This window comes from Equus quagga, chromosome 7, assembly GCF_021613505.1.
Source record: "Equus quagga isolate Etosha38 chromosome 7, UCLA_HA_Equagga_1.0, whole genome shotgun sequence".
Lineage (NCBI taxonomy): Eukaryota > Metazoa > Chordata > Mammalia > Perissodactyla > Equidae > Equus > Equus quagga.
Window position 1 is genome coordinate 54,774,589 of NC_060273.1, and position 19,605 is coordinate 54,794,193.

At 46.0% G+C, this 19,605-nt stretch overlaps 1 protein-coding gene across 6 annotated transcripts in view; it reads right to left on the reverse strand.

Annotated features, from left to right (window-relative positions):
* WWC1 (WW and C2 domain containing 1) overlaps positions 1 to 19,605 on the reverse strand; it is a 157,641-nt gene that overhangs the window by 80,384 nt on the left and 57,652 nt on the right. For 3 of the 6 annotated variants that reach the window (XM_046666671.1, XM_046666672.1, XM_046666675.1), the window contains one exon: positions 4,668 to 4,777. In XM_046666671.1, the coding sequence (XP_046522627.1) occupies positions 4,668 to 4,777 (110 nt within the window). Of the gene's footprint in view, positions 1 to 325; positions 348 to 4,667; positions 4,778 to 8,329; positions 8,425 to 19,605 lie in introns of those variants that run through there. The other 3 variants (XM_046666676.1, XM_046666674.1, XM_046666673.1) reach the window with 2 other exon arrangements.

Here is a 19,605-nt window from a genome sequence, read left to right on the forward strand (position 1 = left end):
CACACACACCCCCACATGGCTAACACTACTATATTCTCCAAGGCCTTTAACAACAAGTGTCTTAAAAACAAGCCAAACATCTGGAGAGCACCCAACTATCTTACTATGCAAAGGAATGCCAATAAAGAACACTGAAGTAACAGCTTAAACCCATGATGAATTTATCAAAAATCAAAGAAATGAAATAGCCCCATACGACGAAGGTATAAGGAAAATAGCACACTTATTGCTTGTGCAACACAGATTGATACAATGTTTTAGAAATATTCATCAATCTAGGAATATGTACCAAAAGTCTCAAAAGTGTTCATACTTTGGGGCCGACCTGGTAGTGCAGTGGTTAAGCTCGCACGTTCCACTTCGGCAGCCTGGGGTTTGCGGGTTTGGATCCCGGGCGTGGACCTATGCACCACTTGTCAGGCCATGCTGTGGCAGCCATTCCACATGTAAAGTAGAGGAAAATGGGCACAGATGTTAGCTCAGGGCCAGTCTTCCTCAGCAAAAAGAGGGAGATTGGTGGCAGATGTTAGCTCAGGGCTGATCTTCCTCAAAAAAAAAAAAGTTCATAACTTTTCACTTAGTAATCCTATATTTGGAAATGTATTTCAGGAAATTATGACAAAGGAAAAAAGCAATACGCATAAAGATTCTCCCCCTAGTGTTATTAATTTATAGGAAACAAATGGAAATTATCCAAAAGGTCAGAAATAGGGGCATTATGGTATATTCATCTTCTGTGTTAAAATGTAACGAAACATCTATTCGACGTATTAAAAATGACAAATATGAAGACTATGCAGCATTGCTCAAATATTCACAATATAGTATCAAGTCAAAATAGTTGAACACACATTTGGATCACTGATTAAAATCATCTAATCATGATGGATGTAAATAGCCATGGGAATACTAACATGAAATAATGAAAATGGATTGTATTTTGAAAACAGTTGTCTGTATTTGCTGTTTCCAATTTCTACCCTCCATTTTCTTTTTCTTTTTAAAGACTGGCACCTGAGCTAACAACTGTTGCCAATCTTCTTCTTTTTTTTTTTTTCTGCTTTTTCTCCTCAAATCCCCCCAGTACACAGCTGTATATTTTAGCTGTGGGTCCTTCTAGCTGTGGCATGTGGGACGCTGCCTCAGCATGGCTTGACGGGCAGTGCTAGGTCCACACCCAGGATCTGAACCTGCAAAACCCTGGGACACCAAAGTGGAGCGCATGAATTTAACCACCCAGCCACGGGGCTGGCCCCTCCCCTCCATTTTCTTAAACTCACTCTACCTAGGCTTTTGCCCCCAATCCTTGTCCAAAGCTGCCCTCCAAAGTTGGAGTCACCAGCATCAATTGGTCAATTCTGAATCCTCTTTGTACTTATCTGTCAGAAGCATTTGACACATTGACCCTCTCCTTGATTCACTTCCTTTATGTGGCTGCCAAGACACTGGTTTTCCTCCCACCTTTCTGATCACTCCTCAGAATCACTGCTGATTTCCTCTTCTCCCCACCCTCTTACTGTCTGAGGACCCCTCCGTCATTCCTTGGTCCTCTTCTCTGTCTTGATTTATTCCTTTGGTGATCTCATCCAGCTTCATGTCTTTAAATAGTACCAGTATGCCAACAACTGCCAAATACATATCTCCAGCCCAGACTCTTCTCCAAACTATAGATTCCTATATCAAACTGACCAGCAACATCTTCTCTCAGATGTGTAACAGGCATCGAAGACTCGACATGTAGAAATGAACTCTCCTTCTTCCTTCCTAAACCCGCTCCTCCTGTAGTTTTCTCCATTCAATTGATGGCAACTCCATCCTGCTAGTTTCTCGGGCCCAATGAGGGTCATTCTTTCTTCTTTCTTTCATGCCCATATGCAAATTATCAGGAAATCCTGTTGGCTCTACCCTGAAAATACATCCAGCATCTGGCCACTTTTCACCAGGGCCACCACTATGGCCTCGGTCTGGGGCACTGTCCTCTGTCACCTGGACTATTGCAATTGTCTCTCACAAGTGTCCCCACTTCTGTGCTTGCCCACTAAGATCTATTCTCAGCAAAGCAGCCAGAGTGACCCTATTAAGACATAAAGCAGATCATGACACTCACCTGCTGTGGAGCAAAACCCAGATCCCTTAAGGCAGACCACCGCCCCCTCTAGGCCCTGCTGCTCTCTGGCCTGATGTCCTCCCTACATCGTCACTCATTCTGTTATCTGCACACCTGCCTCCTTGCCGCCCCTTGAGCAAGCTATCTGTGATCACACCTTAGAGTTTTTGCTCCATCAATCCTCTCTACTTGAAATGCTCCCTTACTGCCTTCAAGTCTTAGCTCAAATCTCATTTTCTCAGCAAGGTCTTCGGTAATCCTTCCCCTGCCACCCTCAACACCACCCCTGCACACCGTAGCCCCACACTCCGCTTTCTCTTTTCCCATAATACTGATAATTTTCTAATATATGACATAATCTGCTTATTTATTCAGTTTATTTTCTGTCTCTTTTGCCAAAATGAAAACTCTGTAAGGGCAAGGATCACTGCCATTTTGCACTCTCACGCGTCTCAAGCTCCCAGAAGAGTGCCTGGAAGATAGCAGGTGGTCAATAAATATTTTTGAATAAATGAATGCTGGATGGTAGATTTAATTTGTTGTGCAATTCTACTGTGTCTATAACTCTTAAGAGTAATTTCAGTCAGCGACCAACACACAGAGGATTGGTCTGAGTCCACGGCTCTGAACGCTTCGGGCCTCGATGGTCATATTCATACCACATTTGTATCACTGGCTCCATCTACAGAGGTGGCGCCCTCCCTCCAATGAGAGCACCTTCAAACCGAAAGGAAATCAGTAGCCAGACAGCTGATAAAACCACCAGATAGAACGTCTCCTATTGTGGCCCCCATTTACTCACACCCCCTAAATACCCCATTTCTGCCATCATCCCCACGAGAATAAACTTTGCCACTGCTTGCCGCTCCTTCCTTCCTTCTATTCCTCCAACAACTCCCAGAAGCACCTTGAAATCCCACTCCCGCCATCAGATTTTAATGAGGGGGATGCACTCAGTAATTAGAAACAGGAAAGGACTGATTAGGGTTCCTGTACATCAGTGTTTAACCCAGCATACCATGCAGCCCTCCAAGCATTAACCTCATTCCCCATACACACTCAATTAGGCATATTTACTTCTCATTACCCAGTATGCAATCATGAGTGCTAATAAAAACCTCTGCTACCCCCAACAATGCAATTAATGCTATTAGCTGTCTCTCAGAAATTCTTCTACACTTTGGTGCCAACGACAGTCTACTCATTCATCCACTTAGTCATGCATTCATGCACGTACGCCTTTTTCTATTTAGCAAAGGTCAAGTGCACACCTACTATGTGCCTTACCAGGCAAAGCCCTGAGATTAGAGAGATGAATTAGACACTGCCCTGCTCTAGAAGAACTTGCAACAACTGCTAATACTACAGAGTGATGAGGGACACAACAGAGGACAGGCAGGTGCTACTGAAACTCAGAGGAGGAAGTGGATGCACAATTCAGTTCCTCGGCGCCAGTTCAAATCCCAGTTCTGCCATGTTTTAGTTCTGCGTGTTGAGCGGTCAATTACTACCTCTAAGTCTCATTTATAAGATGATGATAATCATCCTAATACCCCAAAGGGTAGCTGGGAGGATTTAATGAGATGATGCCTACAGGTGCCTAGCCCAGCACATGACACGGGGTGTATGCTCAGTAAACATGGGCTACTAGGATTTGGTGCCCTATTCTCACCCTTTGCAAGGCACATCCCATTTCATTCCATTCTCCTCTTGCCTGAAAGGATAAACGGAGTCCCATGGTTCTGAAGGTTGAGAGTGAGACAGTAAAACCCTCTTTCCTCTGCAGACATGGACAAATGGGGCAGCAAATTTCAGAGGACATAAATAACCTTGGCCAAGAGGGTGCACAATGGATAAGGCCCAAACACACATCAACTCTCCCTGGCTGGGGACCGCGGCCTGGGTTCCTCCATCTGTCAGACAACATGCTTCTCCGTTTCTCAACTGGTTCCTTTATCATAGCCCCAGAGACAAAGATACTAGGAATCTTTGTTCTGGATCAGGATGCTCAGATCACAGATATGAAGTGAGGGTGGGCTACATGGGCTGGAGACACACTCACTCCTATCAACCCTCTATGGACACAGGTGTGCATGCTGCTGGAGACATGCTGGGGCTCTGGCTGCTCCAAAATGGTCTGGCAATGACAATGACACATCTACCTTTTACGGAAAAAAATCTGTATGCACAGAAATTCATAGATGTAAAAAAAAAAAAGAATATATGCATATACATACATCCACACACAAACACGATTGGGAAATTTCTGGAATGATACACAAGAAACTGCTAGCAGTGGTTGCCTCTGTAAAACTGGGGAGATGGGTTGCAAGACGGGGAGTTTTAGATTCTATTTAAAACTCTTCTCAACTGTTATTTTATAGGAGCATACATTATCTATCTATATCTACATTGACATCTCTATCTAACTCTGTATAAAACAAAACACAATCTGGCTTCAAAAGCCTCTGCTGGTAGTTCTTCCAGACTTGGGGAGTGGGCATGGGGGTAGACAGATGGGAGGGAGGGGACGGGGCAGGGAAAAGGGCCAGGAACTTACTGGTGTTGTGGTCTATGAAGTAATCTCCAACCTGTGGGTCATACGCCTCTTCCCATCCCAGCGGCAATTCATCACTAATGCAGTCGGCAAAGGTGAGCGGTTTGGTGTACCTGGCAAGGGAGAGGAGAAACAGACTCCATCAGCCTACAGTCCCCATGCCCCTGCAACTTACTGCTTCCTTCAGCCTCCCTACTCCTCTGGGCTGGCCCAACAGATCCAGAAGCTTTGCACTGTGACACCAGCTTTGCTGGCCCCGTTGTCCCTGGGAAGGTGAATGCCTAACTGCAGTAGCAGTGTTAGATCTCCCAGGAAGGAGGCAGGGAATCCATGTTCCAGTCCCAACTTTGCCACTAACTTTGGAATGATTTGAACAAGTCACCTTCCTTCTCTGGGCCTCTGTTTCTGGATCAATAACTAAGGGGTTTGCAGAAAAGGGCTCGAAGGTCAAGTCTTACTTCTGGACTCAGATTCCAGCCTTCTCTGGCTTCTCCACCTGCGACTCATTCACGCACCCACCCCGAGTCTTCATGCTGGCTCTATCCCACGTTTGTCATGCCCACTTCCCCTCTAGAAAGCTGGCTTACTGCAACATCTAGAAAAGCAGATGTTCCATCCCTGTGAGTTTGGCCAAAAGCAGTACTTATTTGCCTCCTGAGCTTGTTCCCAAATGCCTGCACCCTCTGCTGTCCTTCTCTAGACTATCCAGGCCTAACTGACCTGTTAGCAATAACCACCCTCTAAGTCCCCATTTTGTGGGGAGTGAAGTGGCGGCAATCACCCAATCTTGGTGGCTAAATCAAACAGAAAAACAAATACGCAACTAAATGAACAAAGGTTTGTCAAGGCTGGAAAACACTACAAAGCATTGGTGAAGTACTTTAGCCAGAGTGCAGGGAGCCAAGAATCTAGAGAGATGAAAGTCAGCCTGAGTGGTCCCTCCAGACAGACCCTTTGATTTCTCCCCATTGCTGCCTCTGCCTAAAATGCATATTCTAATAATTCTCCCTCTGCTTTCTGCTCCCAGCCCCCTTGCAATTCTGGAAGATAAGAAGGCTCTGCTTTACCACTCTCTGGACAGATTGGCAAGCTGAGGTAGTGTGGGACAGCAAGAAAGGTGACCACGATAGGGTCTATGATTCTTGATGAAGAACTTCCCTCCAAGTCACAGGAGCTCCCCTCTCTCTGATCCTGTGCAGTCTCCTTCCCTCTTAAATCCACTCCAAAACAAACTTAAAGGAAAAAGAGACACTGAAAGAGGCCCTGGCGGATAAGACCTGATGTGTTCACGTACCACTGTATATCCAGGGTCTGGTAGGTTGTAAAAAACATCCACTGATTGAATGAATGGATACCAAAAGCTTCCATGAGTCATTAATTTACTGCTGTATAGTGGGAGACAATGAGGAGGAGGCCAGAAGTATATGTGATAGGCAACGGACTAAGCACTATCAAATAAGGATTCAATAAGTGTCACTTATTAGCTACGCGAGTTTGGCAAGTTACTTAACCTCTCTGAGCCTCGGCATTTTTACCTGTAAAGTGGGGATAATAACAACTTTCCAGGTTGTTGGTTAGGTTAAATAAGGTGACATTTTGTAAGAACATTTAGCAGAGATCTGGTGCGAACAGTCCTCAAAAAACATTAGTTATTATTCTCTCCATTTTCCAGAAGGGGAAACTGAGGTTAAGAAAGACTAAATAACATCCTCGGTGTCAACATCAATATCGATGATAAAGTTGAGATTTCAACCAAGGTGATGTGTCTTCAGAGCTCCTGCCGTAAGCTAAAAGCTTCTCCTGAAAGCTGATATCTTCAATGCATCTCCTGAACCCCATGGAAAATCAAAGCCACCACTTTAGAGTAAAAGGAAAAAAGTAGAGAAGACACGGGTGATCGCTTCAGCCCAGAATGCTCTTCACCCAGGAGCATCTGTGCCAATCTGGATGAAGTTTCTGTAAAGATGTCTTCAGCCCACCCCACGTCCTGCCCAGACTTCAGAGACGAAGGGCACGTCCCACCATGACTACCCCCTCAAACTTCTCTAAATGGTTTTTCCCTCTTTGTTATGGAGAATGAAGACCCGTGACCAAGAGCGAGATCTTAGCCAACATTATTTTATCTAACAACCTGTGAAAGGGTTTCTGAAGGAAAGCTCCACACACGGCATACCCCTCCACGGCGAGTTACTCTGTTACTGATGACAGATAACTGTGGGGGAACAACCACCGTCGGACCTCTTTCTGGCCCATTCCTCTCTCTGCACTCTGCCCCGAGAAGCCCCGCCTGCCAGTCTGGATGCAGAGACAAGAATCTTGTTATTTACAGTTTACAACCGAGAAAACCAAGAAGATATGTCCCCTCTCAACAGCTCCCCTGGATCCGTGTATGGATCATCACCTTGCAAAATTCCTCTCTGGGGATTAATTAAATGATTTTCATCAATGGTGCATCTAAGCAACAAAATTCTATGCCCCCCCATTATTGGTGCTCAATAAATATTTGTGGAACATATGAATACAATAATGAACATGTAGGAACAAAAAATAATGATGCAGTGTTCTGTATTTTGCTAACATGGAAGGATGCTCTCAATACACCATGAGAAAAACAACATTGTTGAAAGAGAGAAGCAACAGAATACTGTTGATAGCATGATTTTTTTTTGCCCAAAATGTGTTTGTCTGTGCATGTAGAAGAGAAACTGGAAAGATATACATTAAAATCTTATCTTGGTACAGGAATTTTAATGTAATTTAACATTTTTTTCTTTTTCATCTTTTTCCCTAATTTCTCCGTAACGTTCATATATCAATTGTAATTAAAATATTTAATAATGGCTAAATCTAGGCCTGGAAAGCAATTGTATCTACCATGTTCCCTCTCTGGAGAAAAGGCACTCTCACTCCATCTTACAAATGGGAAAACGTGCTCAGCATCTCGTAGTAAGTAAACACCAGAGGTATAACCTGCAGGCCCCACTGCCTGACTCCAAAATCCGAGCTTTGCTAATAAAAGTTAACAAGACCAAGTGAGTCTCAGAACAACCTGGAACAGATTGCCAGAGATACAGATGATGACGCTGAACCAGGGGGAAATCGGAAACAGACAGAAGGCACTGGAGCTTTAGCATATTTGCACCTTCAATTTATTTATGTCTTGGTGCAAAGATATTCAATATAGTTGGAGAATTCATGGCTACTTAAAGAAAGGACAATTAAATGCTTCACTGAAGTCATCAATACAAGTGATTTACTAAGCTGTATGTGAGGATGGGAACTGGACGGAGTGGCAGGATTGAAACACCAAAAACGCATCACTTTTCCAGAAAACCATTAACTCCACTGATATTTCCAGCCTTAGAAGTCAGAACTGAAATAAATGTTGGAGACAAGCATCAGTAATGTGACCGACGTGAGGATACCCTACCAGGGCCAAGATGCTGATTCCCACGTGTAGCAAACGCAGACGCCGTACCCAGCAGGGATAAAGAAGAGTGAGTTAAAGTTAGAAGGAGAAGCAAGAAGAGGAAGGAAGGCTTTGGGTTTGATATTCAGCATTCCCTTCAATGCGATCATGGAAAAACCAGAGGGCTGACAGCCTGACTCCCAGAGCTCTTCCATGGGAAAGAGAAAAGCTTCTATTGGAAGACTATGCAACTTACAAGAAATCTGGACAGCATGATTCTCTCTGGAACAGATGCCAAGAGGGAGATGAATTATTCAGTGTGCAGAGACGTGTCATTCAGAGAATCAGGATGAAGAGATGCTTTTTTAGCTGCGCTTGTATTTAAACACACACACGTATGCATACGTGCACACACTCTTCCTGCTAGAGAGAGGAACTGTCCATTTAAACCAGTCCCCCCTGGGAAACTGTGGGTGCTTCTCTGGCCTGCAATGTTTCCCCTTGGGCAAGCGCCAAGAATGTGAGCTGGGAAGAGATGTCTGCTTTCAGATGAGGCCAGGACTGCGGGGCCTGCCTGGAACTCCCAGCCCCCACCCTCCGATGAAACCAATCACCCCAACCCATCCCGGTCCAGTCCCTGCCTCCAGCCTCTGCGTTCTGGGCTGCTGAAAACCCCAACCAAATGACCCAAATGCCAGAGGGGCAAGAGGAAGGGAGGAAGGGAAGGGCGCCAAGCAAGAACTAGTTCTCTCTCTTCTTAATTACAAGTCTCTGAAGGAAGACAAACATTCCTGCATGTTTCACAACAGGCCTTCCTGGAAAAACGGCCCGGATGTGTCACCTTGGAGACAGGTAGGTTCTGCCGGGATGCCCCTCCACCGGGCACTCAGGCACACCTGTCCGGGAATGCAGGCCCTCGCCCTCCCCCCAGCTCCATACTGCTTTCCTATGGGCTACGGGAGAGGCTCGGGGAGCACACGGCCACGGCCGGCATTGCGTATTCAGACAGCACATCTTTTCTAAGCAGGCAGCTCAGAGAAGGAGCGGAAAGCCTTTTGCCAAGTCTAACACTGGGTGGTGATTCTCTGGGGACTGGAGAACGCGTAACATATCTTTCATGTTCCTAGTGCTTCCCAAGCAATCCGAACACTTCCCACAGTAACCTCTTTATTGCCGTCCAGCAGGATGCTGGCCCCCAACTGGGTTCTCTCCGTGGGCCAGCTGGGCGGGATCACTTTCTAAAGGGCTCTCCAGACTCCAAGCCAAGAACTGTCCAAACTTTCAGCCGAACCTCTCCTCCCAGCCCTGGCACAACGGACAGGCCGGTTCTTCCCGCCCCGGGGTGTTTCACTCGGATAGTTCCCATAGCTTAGGTTGCACAACTTCCTATTACTCTGCTCACCTCCCGGCTCCTGCAGAGCACCATTTCTAAGAAGACCCTTCACCTTTCACACCTTGAAGGCCAGGGTGGGCAGGAAGAAAGCGCAATATTTGAAGTTCTCCTTTCTTTAATTCAGTTCGGTTCAAAGATACCTTCATTCATTCGTTTAAAAGAGGCAGGGATGATAAAAATAACCATCTCACAAGTTGGTTAGGAGGGCTGAGCACATGGCATACAGATGACTCTTATTAATAAACACCAGATGCAGAAGTGAGTGAGACAGACAGGGCCCTGCCCTTACATTCTAGACGGGGAGACATCCCAAGCAGGAAGCAAATCGAGGTGATCATTTCAGAGACTCATGCTAATCAGAAAAATACAACAGGGCAGTGGGATCAAGTGTGATGGAGGTGGGTGGTCAAGGGAAGCCTCTCTGAGAAGGTGACCTGTGAGGGGAGACCAGAGGGTTGGAAGCAACGGGAACAGCCAGTGCAAAGGCTTTGGGGCAGGACGATGTTGGTGAGTTTGAGGAACAGAAAAGAAGGCCCGTGACACATCTGTATGAGTGATGGGGCAGAGGCAGAGAGGGGCAGAGCTGGGCTTTTGGGGCTCTGGGGTCCCTGGTGAGGACTTTGAGTGCCACCTCTGTGCCAAGCTGTGGAGAGGTTCCCTGCTCTATTACTCTCCGCTCTCCTCCTTTCTCCCTCATTTCAGTCAATCCCCCAAGCGAGAAGCATTTACTGCATGGAAACAAGAGCCCAGTCCCGTGCCAGACATGACGAGGGTTCAATTTCAATAAGCCTTGTTTCTGCCTTTGAGAGACAGGAAGCCAAGGCTTACACTTAAAGCAGGCAGTGACCAAGCCCCATGACATTCGATGATGGTATATGTGGCGGTTATGCTACATGAGACTGGGATCCGCAGGCAATTAGAGGATGCAGGGATAGTTAGTAAGGTGCTAGGTCAGCTGTATAGACATGAAAGATCAAGGAGTCGGGAGAAGGGAGAGACTGAAGCAACAGGGTGTAGTCAGGGGAGGCTGGAGAGGGAAGGAAGAGGGTGGTGGCCAGCTTCACGGTTAGTGGGGAGACAGGATAGATACTACCCACAAGGGCTGAGGAATCGATGAAACTGGGCTGAAACCCATGCTCCGCCTCTTCCACAACCGTGGGCTGTTATGTAACCCTGTTAGGAGGAGTTTCCTTCTCTGTGAAACTTAGGAGAGGTGCCTGTCTCACAGGGTGTTGTGGGGATTAAACGAGATAACCCATGGAAAGTGCTTAGCACAGGGGCTGGCATGTAAGAAGAACTCAGTAAATACGGGTTGGTAACATAATCAGATGAGAGACTTCTGTCCTCCGTGCACTGTGAGAATCGTGTCACCTTTTACCTTAAGTGGTTGGTATGTTAGCTATCACCATATCATTATCATCACCGTCATCATTCTTCACCTCAAGAGAGACCCAGTGGTGGTTCAAACTCACAGGTTCTAGAGTCAGCCATCTGGGTTCCAATGCAGGCGCTGTCACTTACTCACTCTCTTCCCTTGGGCATGAGCCCTGACCTGTCTGAATCTGCTTCTTCATCTGTAAGGTGGGGTTGCTCAGAGTGACTACCTGGTTAAAATGAGCTGTGCTGAGCACATGACGCACAGGCTCAACCAATATTCGCTGTTATCAGTTAAGTTTTATATCCCTATTTTCATGATGGAGAAACTGAGGCAAAAGAACTGTCCAAGCTAACAGCCAATAAGCCTTGCGCTGTACTCCACAGCCTCCTTTCCTGGAGGAGCTGGGACTGCTTAAGCTCCCTCCATTTGGAAATTAAACCAGAGAAGTTAAGAGATGGCAGCTGGGTTGGCTTTGGCTCTCAAACTTTGCTCTCTGAAGGAGGCATTTACACCAGGACTTTCCAAGCTCCCTTTCTCTTCAACACTCCCCCCTCTTTCTTTCCTCCCTCCACTCTCAAAACACCTGTCTCAACATTCTGGCTTTTTGACCCCCAGACCTCCTTGATTCCTTACGTGGTTGGGCTGGTTTATCCAGAAGCTTTCTTGGCCTAGTCACTCCCACTCCTGGAATTCTTTTATGGAGAAAAGATGAGCAGGGAGAGGTAGAGGGAAGACTCTCGACTGCTCCCCTATCCCCATCTCATCTTCAAACTAGGCCCCCATAAACCACTCTACTTCCCCACCCAATTTTGCCTTCACTCTGCCCCGCTAAGTTATCGGGATCACACACCTGAGCCTGGGCCTGTCCCCTTCCTCTGCCTCCATCCCCACGTGTCTGTGCCTGTTTCACTCCCCAATTCCCGCCAGCTCACAACACAGTGGTGAATCTGTGCTGCTATTCTTCCCTGTGTTCACATGCTGGGATTTAAGATTATGGCTCTGAGAACCAAATCATGGATTAGAGCAGGCATGGCCAACCAACTACCAGAGGGTCACATTCAGCCTATGGATACGTGTGTCCGTCTACTACAGCGCTATGTTTTAAAAATGGAATTTCATGCCTTTTGGGGGCAGGCACTCTCTAGATGCACACAGTCCCCACCGCTCTCTAATGTGTTACTCCTACCTCTTATCTTATCAAGAGGCAGCAGAGAGCAGCAGTTAAGAGCACAGGGCTCTGTAGCCAGACTCCCTGTGTTTGAATCCAGGCTCTGCCATTTTCTAGCTATGTGACCTTGGGCTAGATACTTAAACTCTCTGCAGCTCAGTTTTCACATCTACGAAACAGGAAAAATAATACTTACTGAGCACTCACTACGTGCCAGGAACTGTTCCAAGCACTTTACATACATTAACTTACCTGGCCCTCGTAACAACCCTTTCAAGTAGGTACCATTCAGACCTACCTCACAGTATTCTTTGAAGATTAAAGGAGATAATGCATGAAACAACACTTCAGTACACAGTGTGTGCTCAATAAATGTGAGCAACTCATTTTTATTTTGATTGCTGTCCAAATGAGGCCTCTAATGCAGGGGTATTAAAGAATGTTAAAACTGAGCGGGATATCTGGAGTCTGACAAATCAACCCCTTGTATTATTGGTGAGAAGACTGAGGCAGAGAGAGAAAAGACTTGCCCAGAGCCACCCAAGGACCCAGCGACAGGACTGAGGCTAAATCTAGGGACCAACACCAGCCTGCCACACACATATGACACTAAGAGATCAAGTCAGCCTTGTACTGAGTTTGGCTCCATTTGAAGTGCCGCAAGTGTCTGAATAGTTGTTGATAGTATTTTTCCTGGGCTAACTAACTCTATTATACAGGAAGGAGTATCACTGTGCAAGAACCCATGAAGCTCCCATTCATGGAGAGACAAGGCTGAGAGATGTGCTCTTCTTTTTGCTCATTTCCTCACTGGAGGGTAGTTTCCTGAAAGTCCAATACGTCAGTAAGACAGAGCACCTGGTATACATGTCTGCCCCTCACCCAGCTCCATCCCTCCTTCATTCTCATTCCCAAATTGGGAGTTAGGCTACAGAAGTCCTGTGCCCAACAGAAAGGGCCAACAGAACCAAATAGGACTCCCAGTTCCATCTTTCTGAGCTGTGTAATCTTAGCCCATTCCTTCCCCAGCTCTAAGCCTCAGTTTACCCATAAGTATAAAGCAATCAAGAAAATCTGCCTTGCAGGGTCTTGCAGAGATTGAATGAATTAGTACATGGGAATGACTCAGCACTTGGCATGTAAAGTTGGGCAGGCTCCTCTTTTCGGTATTCAGGACCCTGAGGGCACTCAACCCCCAGCTTTACTCCTTCTGTTCCCATGAGCTGGGTTTCCAAGGGGTCTTCCCAGGTGCTTTCTGGGAGCTTTCTCAGCCCTAAGAGCAGAGGTTACAGCCCACCCTTTCCTGAAATTTGGCCATTTCTCTGTTCCTTGAGCTCTGACCCTTACCCCAAACCATGCAGCATGAGGAGCTGGTCCTTCTAGAAATGGAATTGGCTGTGAAGGCTTCTCTGGGATCCTGCCTGACCTAGCGTCCCTTCCACGACAGCGTGGTTTAGATCTAACACTGGAAGGGGAGTGATGAGATCTGCATTTGAATCCTGATGCACCCACTGGATTAACCATGCCCTCGGGGGCAAGGCACCTACCCTCTCTGGGCTTCCCATCTGTAAAATGGGGGAACTGGAATATAACATCTCTAAGGTGCCTTTTGCACAGTTAGCCTTCAGAAGTCTAATATCTGGCCTGCCTGTCCCAAAGATGAAGGGCATTGTGAGGTTGCAACCAAACAATATATAATTAAAACATCTTTCACTAAAGGGCAATTAAGTATTGGGCACTGGACGATGTGTTCTCTATAAAATAAATCATCTGCTTTATCTTCACAACATTTCTGTGAGGCAGGTTCTACCACTCTCATTTAACCAACAAGGAAACTGATGCTTAATAGAAAGAGTAATAATAATAATAAAAGCTAAATTTCATCGAATGTTTACAAAGTACCAGGCACTATTCAGGGTCCCTAACACAGACTCTATTTCAACATTCTAAGCGGCACATTGTTTAATACATTTTAACATCTCTGAAACTAGGATGTGTGTTACTACTGCTGACATCTTACAACACTGTCAGCCAGGCTACGGTCCTGATGGAGCTGTCACTGCCTGTGTGTGCAGAGGCATCAAAGGTGTCATGGGCTTGGGATAAAATCCCAGAGACAACAGAGGAGCACTTTTAACCCCGAGGAACCTAATGGTTGTAAGGAAGGGTGGAGGAGGCAATGAACAGACACGTTTAGCAACATTCCCAAAGCAGGAGTGCAAAGCAGGCTAACTCTTCATAATTGCCACACTGGCTTCAGAGCCCAGCGCCAAAGCCTTTGAGTTCCCCTGTGGGTCCTTACAACAAGGCTGCATCACCAACACTCCTGAGGGCACCAAGGGCAGTATTATAAGCACAGACACCAATAATGCTGAGTTAAAAGGTGACTTTAAAGAACTGGATTCGAAATGGGAAGATATTTTAGGAACACTAGAGCTTTATTTTGTTTATGTATTTCTTTGGGGTTTTTTTTGTATGTATATGAGTAAAAAAAAAAAACCTAACTTTGAAAGACTTATTCCAATGAGTATGCAATAAACACTCTAGTTAATTTGAACATGTTGGGTCACAATTTAATTGGTAGCATTCTTCCTTTCTTAGTGGCACATAAAATAATGGTGCTTCTTAAAATGAATGTTATGTTGACTTGGAATAACCTAAAGCTGGAAACAACCCAAATGTCTATTAATAGTTGAATGGATAGACAAATGTAGTACCACCATACAACGGAATACTACTCAGCAATAGAAAGGAACAAACTATTAACACATGAAACAACACTGAGGAATCTCAGAAACATTATACTGGGTAAAGAAGCCAAGGAAAAAAGAGACTACATTGTATGATTCTATTTACATAAAATTCTAGAAATATAATACAAACTAACCTATAGGGACAGAAAGCAGATCAGCTGTTGCCTGGGGACAGGGGTAAAGGCAGCAAGGGGTTATAAAAGGGCATAAAGAAAGTTTTGGGGTGATATTGACTACAAAGATGGGTTCATGGATGTATGCAAGTATGTCAAAACTCATCAAATTGCACTCTTTAAATACATACAGTTTAGTACGCTTCAATAATTGCTCAATATAGTTATAAGGAAAAAAAATAAAGGAAAGCCCATATTCAATGCTACATGATATTAACTTATCTAAAATAATCTAAGTACTATTATTAGCTCCATTTTAAGATGTGAAAACTGAGGCATAGAGAGGTAAGCTGCTATGTCCAAGGACATTCAGCTGGTCAGAGGCAAATCCAACTGACTTCAGTTCTCAGCTCTGCCACTGAGTGGCTGCGGCCAAGGCCCTTCCCCACCCTGGGCCACTGCTTCCCCATTCCCCCCATAAGATGATGACACAGTGATGGCTAGGAGACCTTTTGGTACTGAGTTTTCAAGACTGTGTCCTAAGGACTTGTCCAAAGTCACATGGCCACAGAGGAGTGGATCCTCCTGGACACCCAGGTTTCCTGACATCCCCCAGTTCCCCGGCCCAGGTCCCCTGAACACCCCTCCAGACAACTCCTTCTTGTATATAGCAGTAGTTCTCAACCCTGAGCTGCATCAGAATCCCCTGGAAGGCTTGTTAACCCAGAGATGGCTGAGACCCATCCCCAAAGTTTCTGACTCAGTAAGTTTCTGACTCTGGGCCAACTGAGAATTTGCACCAAGCTCCCAGGTGATGCCCATGCTGCTGGTCCCAGCACCACATTTAGGGCCCACTGGTGTATACCACCCCCTATCTCATAACTGCAGGGACTTTAAAAAATGGTACCCGATCTTGTGTTCAAGAAATCCCTCTCTTTCATCTTCTCTATCAAAGCTTCCTGCCTCCCGTCCACTCTGTAGGCCCAGTCATGGCCACCCAACCTCCCCCTAAGCACAGTCCTTCAGGCAGTTGTTATCAGCCCTTCCACTAGTGTTTGCTGACCTCCTGTCCCACACAATGTGGTGCCTGAGGTCACACAGCCAGTGAGCACAGAGCCAGCATTTGGACCTGATCCAGGAACTCAACCACTCTGCTGCACTGCCTGTAGTAAGTCCTCAGGGAACATCATTTTCTTTCCTCCCACATTAAACTGGCTCTCTTCCCTTTGTATCCATCTGCAGACAGAAGGCCAAGCAGGGTTGGGGGAGCAGTTGACTGCACCAGGCCCATCAGCTCTACAGGAGCCCTGGTTCTGCAGGTGCAGGACTAGACCACAAAACCCATTGCATCTCTGCATTTCATCTCTGCAACCATGAAGGGTCTTCTGGGTGCCCTTTGCGTCTTCAGATTGACACCTGTCATCTCACACCATAACCCACATGGCTTCTATCTGCCCAGGCCCTGCAAGCTATAGTCCTTTCTCTGGGACCACTGGAAGAAGCCCATTCTAAGCTGAGCCATGCATTCCACAGTAGAGGAGCCCTGCCAGAGCCCTGGGGGGACAGGACACTGGCCATCCCACCACTCTACAGACAGCAGGGGTGGGGCTGTCCCCTAGGTCACCCCCGGGCAGGTAGCGCTTTCCTGATACCTTTGCTAGATGCTATAGCCGGTATGCCTAGTAAAGCACAAGTCATCATGGCCTGGCCGTGTCTGAGGATCTGAAATGCTGCAGATGCCCAAGTGTTCACTGACTGCATCATGGGGGGCAAAGTGATCTACCCTAGAAACTCACCTTGTTTGTCCATCTAGCTGCTATTTCTTTATTCTCCACGACTACAGAGGCCTACAGTAACCGATTACAAAGGAGCTCTGCACAGGAGTTGAAAAGAAAATGGTCTTTACCTCTGAGAAGTACAACTTTCTTTAAGGGTTTATTTTCCTCCCATCATTTCTTTTTAAAGGAGAAAATTAAGTAGACTGTTGTTCCCTGAAGGAAAGCCCTACCTGCAAGTCAACAAGACCAAAGTGCTCTGAGCTAAAGGCAGCTGAATTAAAGTCAGCAGCGAAACAAATAAGCAATTAAAACAGCTATTTTGGGAAGCCTTGGAAAGCAGCAGATACAATATGAATTATTCATTCATACTGCCAGGATGACTTCTGGGCATTGTCCTCTGTGCCTCTGTTCTCTTGGTCTTGTTCATTCAGCCATTCAAGCACAGAGAGGGGACACAATACCCTGGCCCTGGGACACGGGTGCCCGAGCGCACACGCGCAAACACACACACAAACACACACACCCCACCCCCCCGACAAGGAGGCCAGGTGGCCACTCCAGATGGTAAGCCACACAGAAAAGAAACCCATAGGTTGGCAGACACTTTCAGCTCCAGTGCCAGGGGAGAATGTATGAATTTCCAATTGACCCAAGAGGGGATGTGTGTGTGTGAGACAGAGAGAGAGAGGGAGGTCACAAGAGATCACCTGCACAGTGCAAGAGAGGAAATATACACTGTTTCTAATATTCCGCAAGCTTCCTTGCTGCTCTGGGACTGATTTGGGGGCTAAGTAGGCAAAGGATGGGATCTGGAGCATCAGCCGAACCCCACACTGTGCCTGCCAAGGTCTGGACATCAAAGGACGTGCCCAGCAGTCTTGGCGGAAAGGCTTCATTTGGACTCTGAAGCCATCAGCCCTTCTCACTGCCTGACCACAGGAGCAGTGCTGTGATATCCTCTTACATCCATCCAGGCATCCTTGATCAAGTCCTTTCCCCTCTGTGAGCCTCAGTTTCCCCAACGATAAAACAAGGGGGATAGACTCCATCTCAACCAACTTTTCCAAGTCTGGCATGCCATGCTGCCGTTTTGTTATGAAAATCTAGCATCCAAGAGTTGACTTGCATGCTCTTCTGTAAGGACTCAGTGTCAAAACCTTAAAGAGTAATAATATTAACACATGCTCGGTACTTTACATATATTACATGTCATTAAATTCTCACAGCAAGCCAGGTAAGTGGTTCCCATCACAATCCCATGTACAAACGAGTAAATGGAGCCTTAGAGAGAGAGATTAAGTTTCCCAAGGTGGCTCGGTTGTTAAGAAGTAGACTGAGGATTTGAATTCAGGTCTTTACTACTTAGAAAGTGAATGAAGATAGCCAACTCTACGCAATTGGGTGACTAGAAGAGGGAATTTTTTAAATACCCTGAAATTTGGAACTATGCCCTGTAGTTTCAAACTATGAAGGCCGATAAGAAGGGAAAATCAGGGGGCTATTTTTGCCCCCAGCTACATACTGGATATTAGGAATGTTTGTTACAAACACTGTGGGTGAGGCTGTGGGGAGGAGATGGCTGGCTGTGGAAGTCAAGAAGATAAAGAATCACATATTAGATAAATGGAAGGAGACGCTCACTCTTGGAGCCCAACCCAGAAGCAGGAGCCACAGCTGATGGACAGAACAAAAGTCAGAGAAGCACTGGGTTCCTAAAAGAGAAGAGGCCTCAAGAACTTCAACAACTTGTCTTGAAGACAAATGCATCATTGACTCGCTGCTGCTGTACTCAATTTACCCAGGTGGAAAGATTTATATACAAACATGTTCAATGCAGCATTATTTATCATAGGGAAAAAAATGCACACAGCCTCCATATCTGTAGGGAATGAACAGTTGGTAAACTATGGTTATAACCATTTGATGGAACTGTTTGAAATGTACGCTCATGAAGCATTTTGAGCCACCGAAGGGAGAAGGCTTACATTACAAAATTTAAAAAGAAATAAAAAAGCAAGGCACAAAACTGTGCATGTGGCATAATCTTATCCGTCTGCAAGAAAAAGGGAAAACGACTAAGGAAAAACACTAAAACGGTAACAATGTTTGCCTTTCAGTGGTGGGGATAAGGTTCAGATTTTTCTTGTTTGTTTTTGCTGCTTTTACAATCAGAAATAAGACAAAAAAACTAAAAATACCAAGATGATCTTTCTACCCAACTTTGGTCTTTTATCCAGAACCTCTTACTACCCCTTCACAAAAAAGTCATTCTAAAATGAACCCTAATTTTCTTCTTATAGAAAAATTCAAAGTATAGAAATGTATTAAATATAGAAAGAAAATAAGCAGAAACAGTAGGCACATGCGCCCTGCTTAGAAGTGGGGCCATGAAGCAGAGCGGAGGGCAGGAGGGTCCCCAGCACGGCCCTGGTCCAACTGCCAGGACAGGAACAGAGTCAGCCCTCCTGGCGCTCCTCCCAAAGCCCGCAGACCCCAGAGGAGACCATCCTCAGAGGTTGTCTGGGGACTGACGTGAAAGGCCCTGAAGAGTCTTGACAATTATTTCTAGATACTCTCCCCGCAGGCATCTGGGTATGTTTAACATAGGAAAAAAACCAAACCATTACCAATCACCCAAAACTACAAGCAATTGGGTTTCACTGGAGGAGGTAATAAATAGAGAACAGCTTGGAATATTCTGTGTGTCAAACAGAGAGATCAGACCAGCCTGTCACAACACAAACTGTCGTAAGACCATAGTTAGAACAGTGGGCAGCAGGAGCTGTTAAAACAACCCTCACCGGCCCCCTAAACCTTTCTGTCCATGGAAAAATGGCAGCTTCCTGCTGCTCCCAGTAAGGACATGGCTCCAAGACTGCTCAGTGCATACTCCACATTATTGCACACACTCCACGCCCTTGCCCTTGCTGTTCCTTCTGCCAGAACACC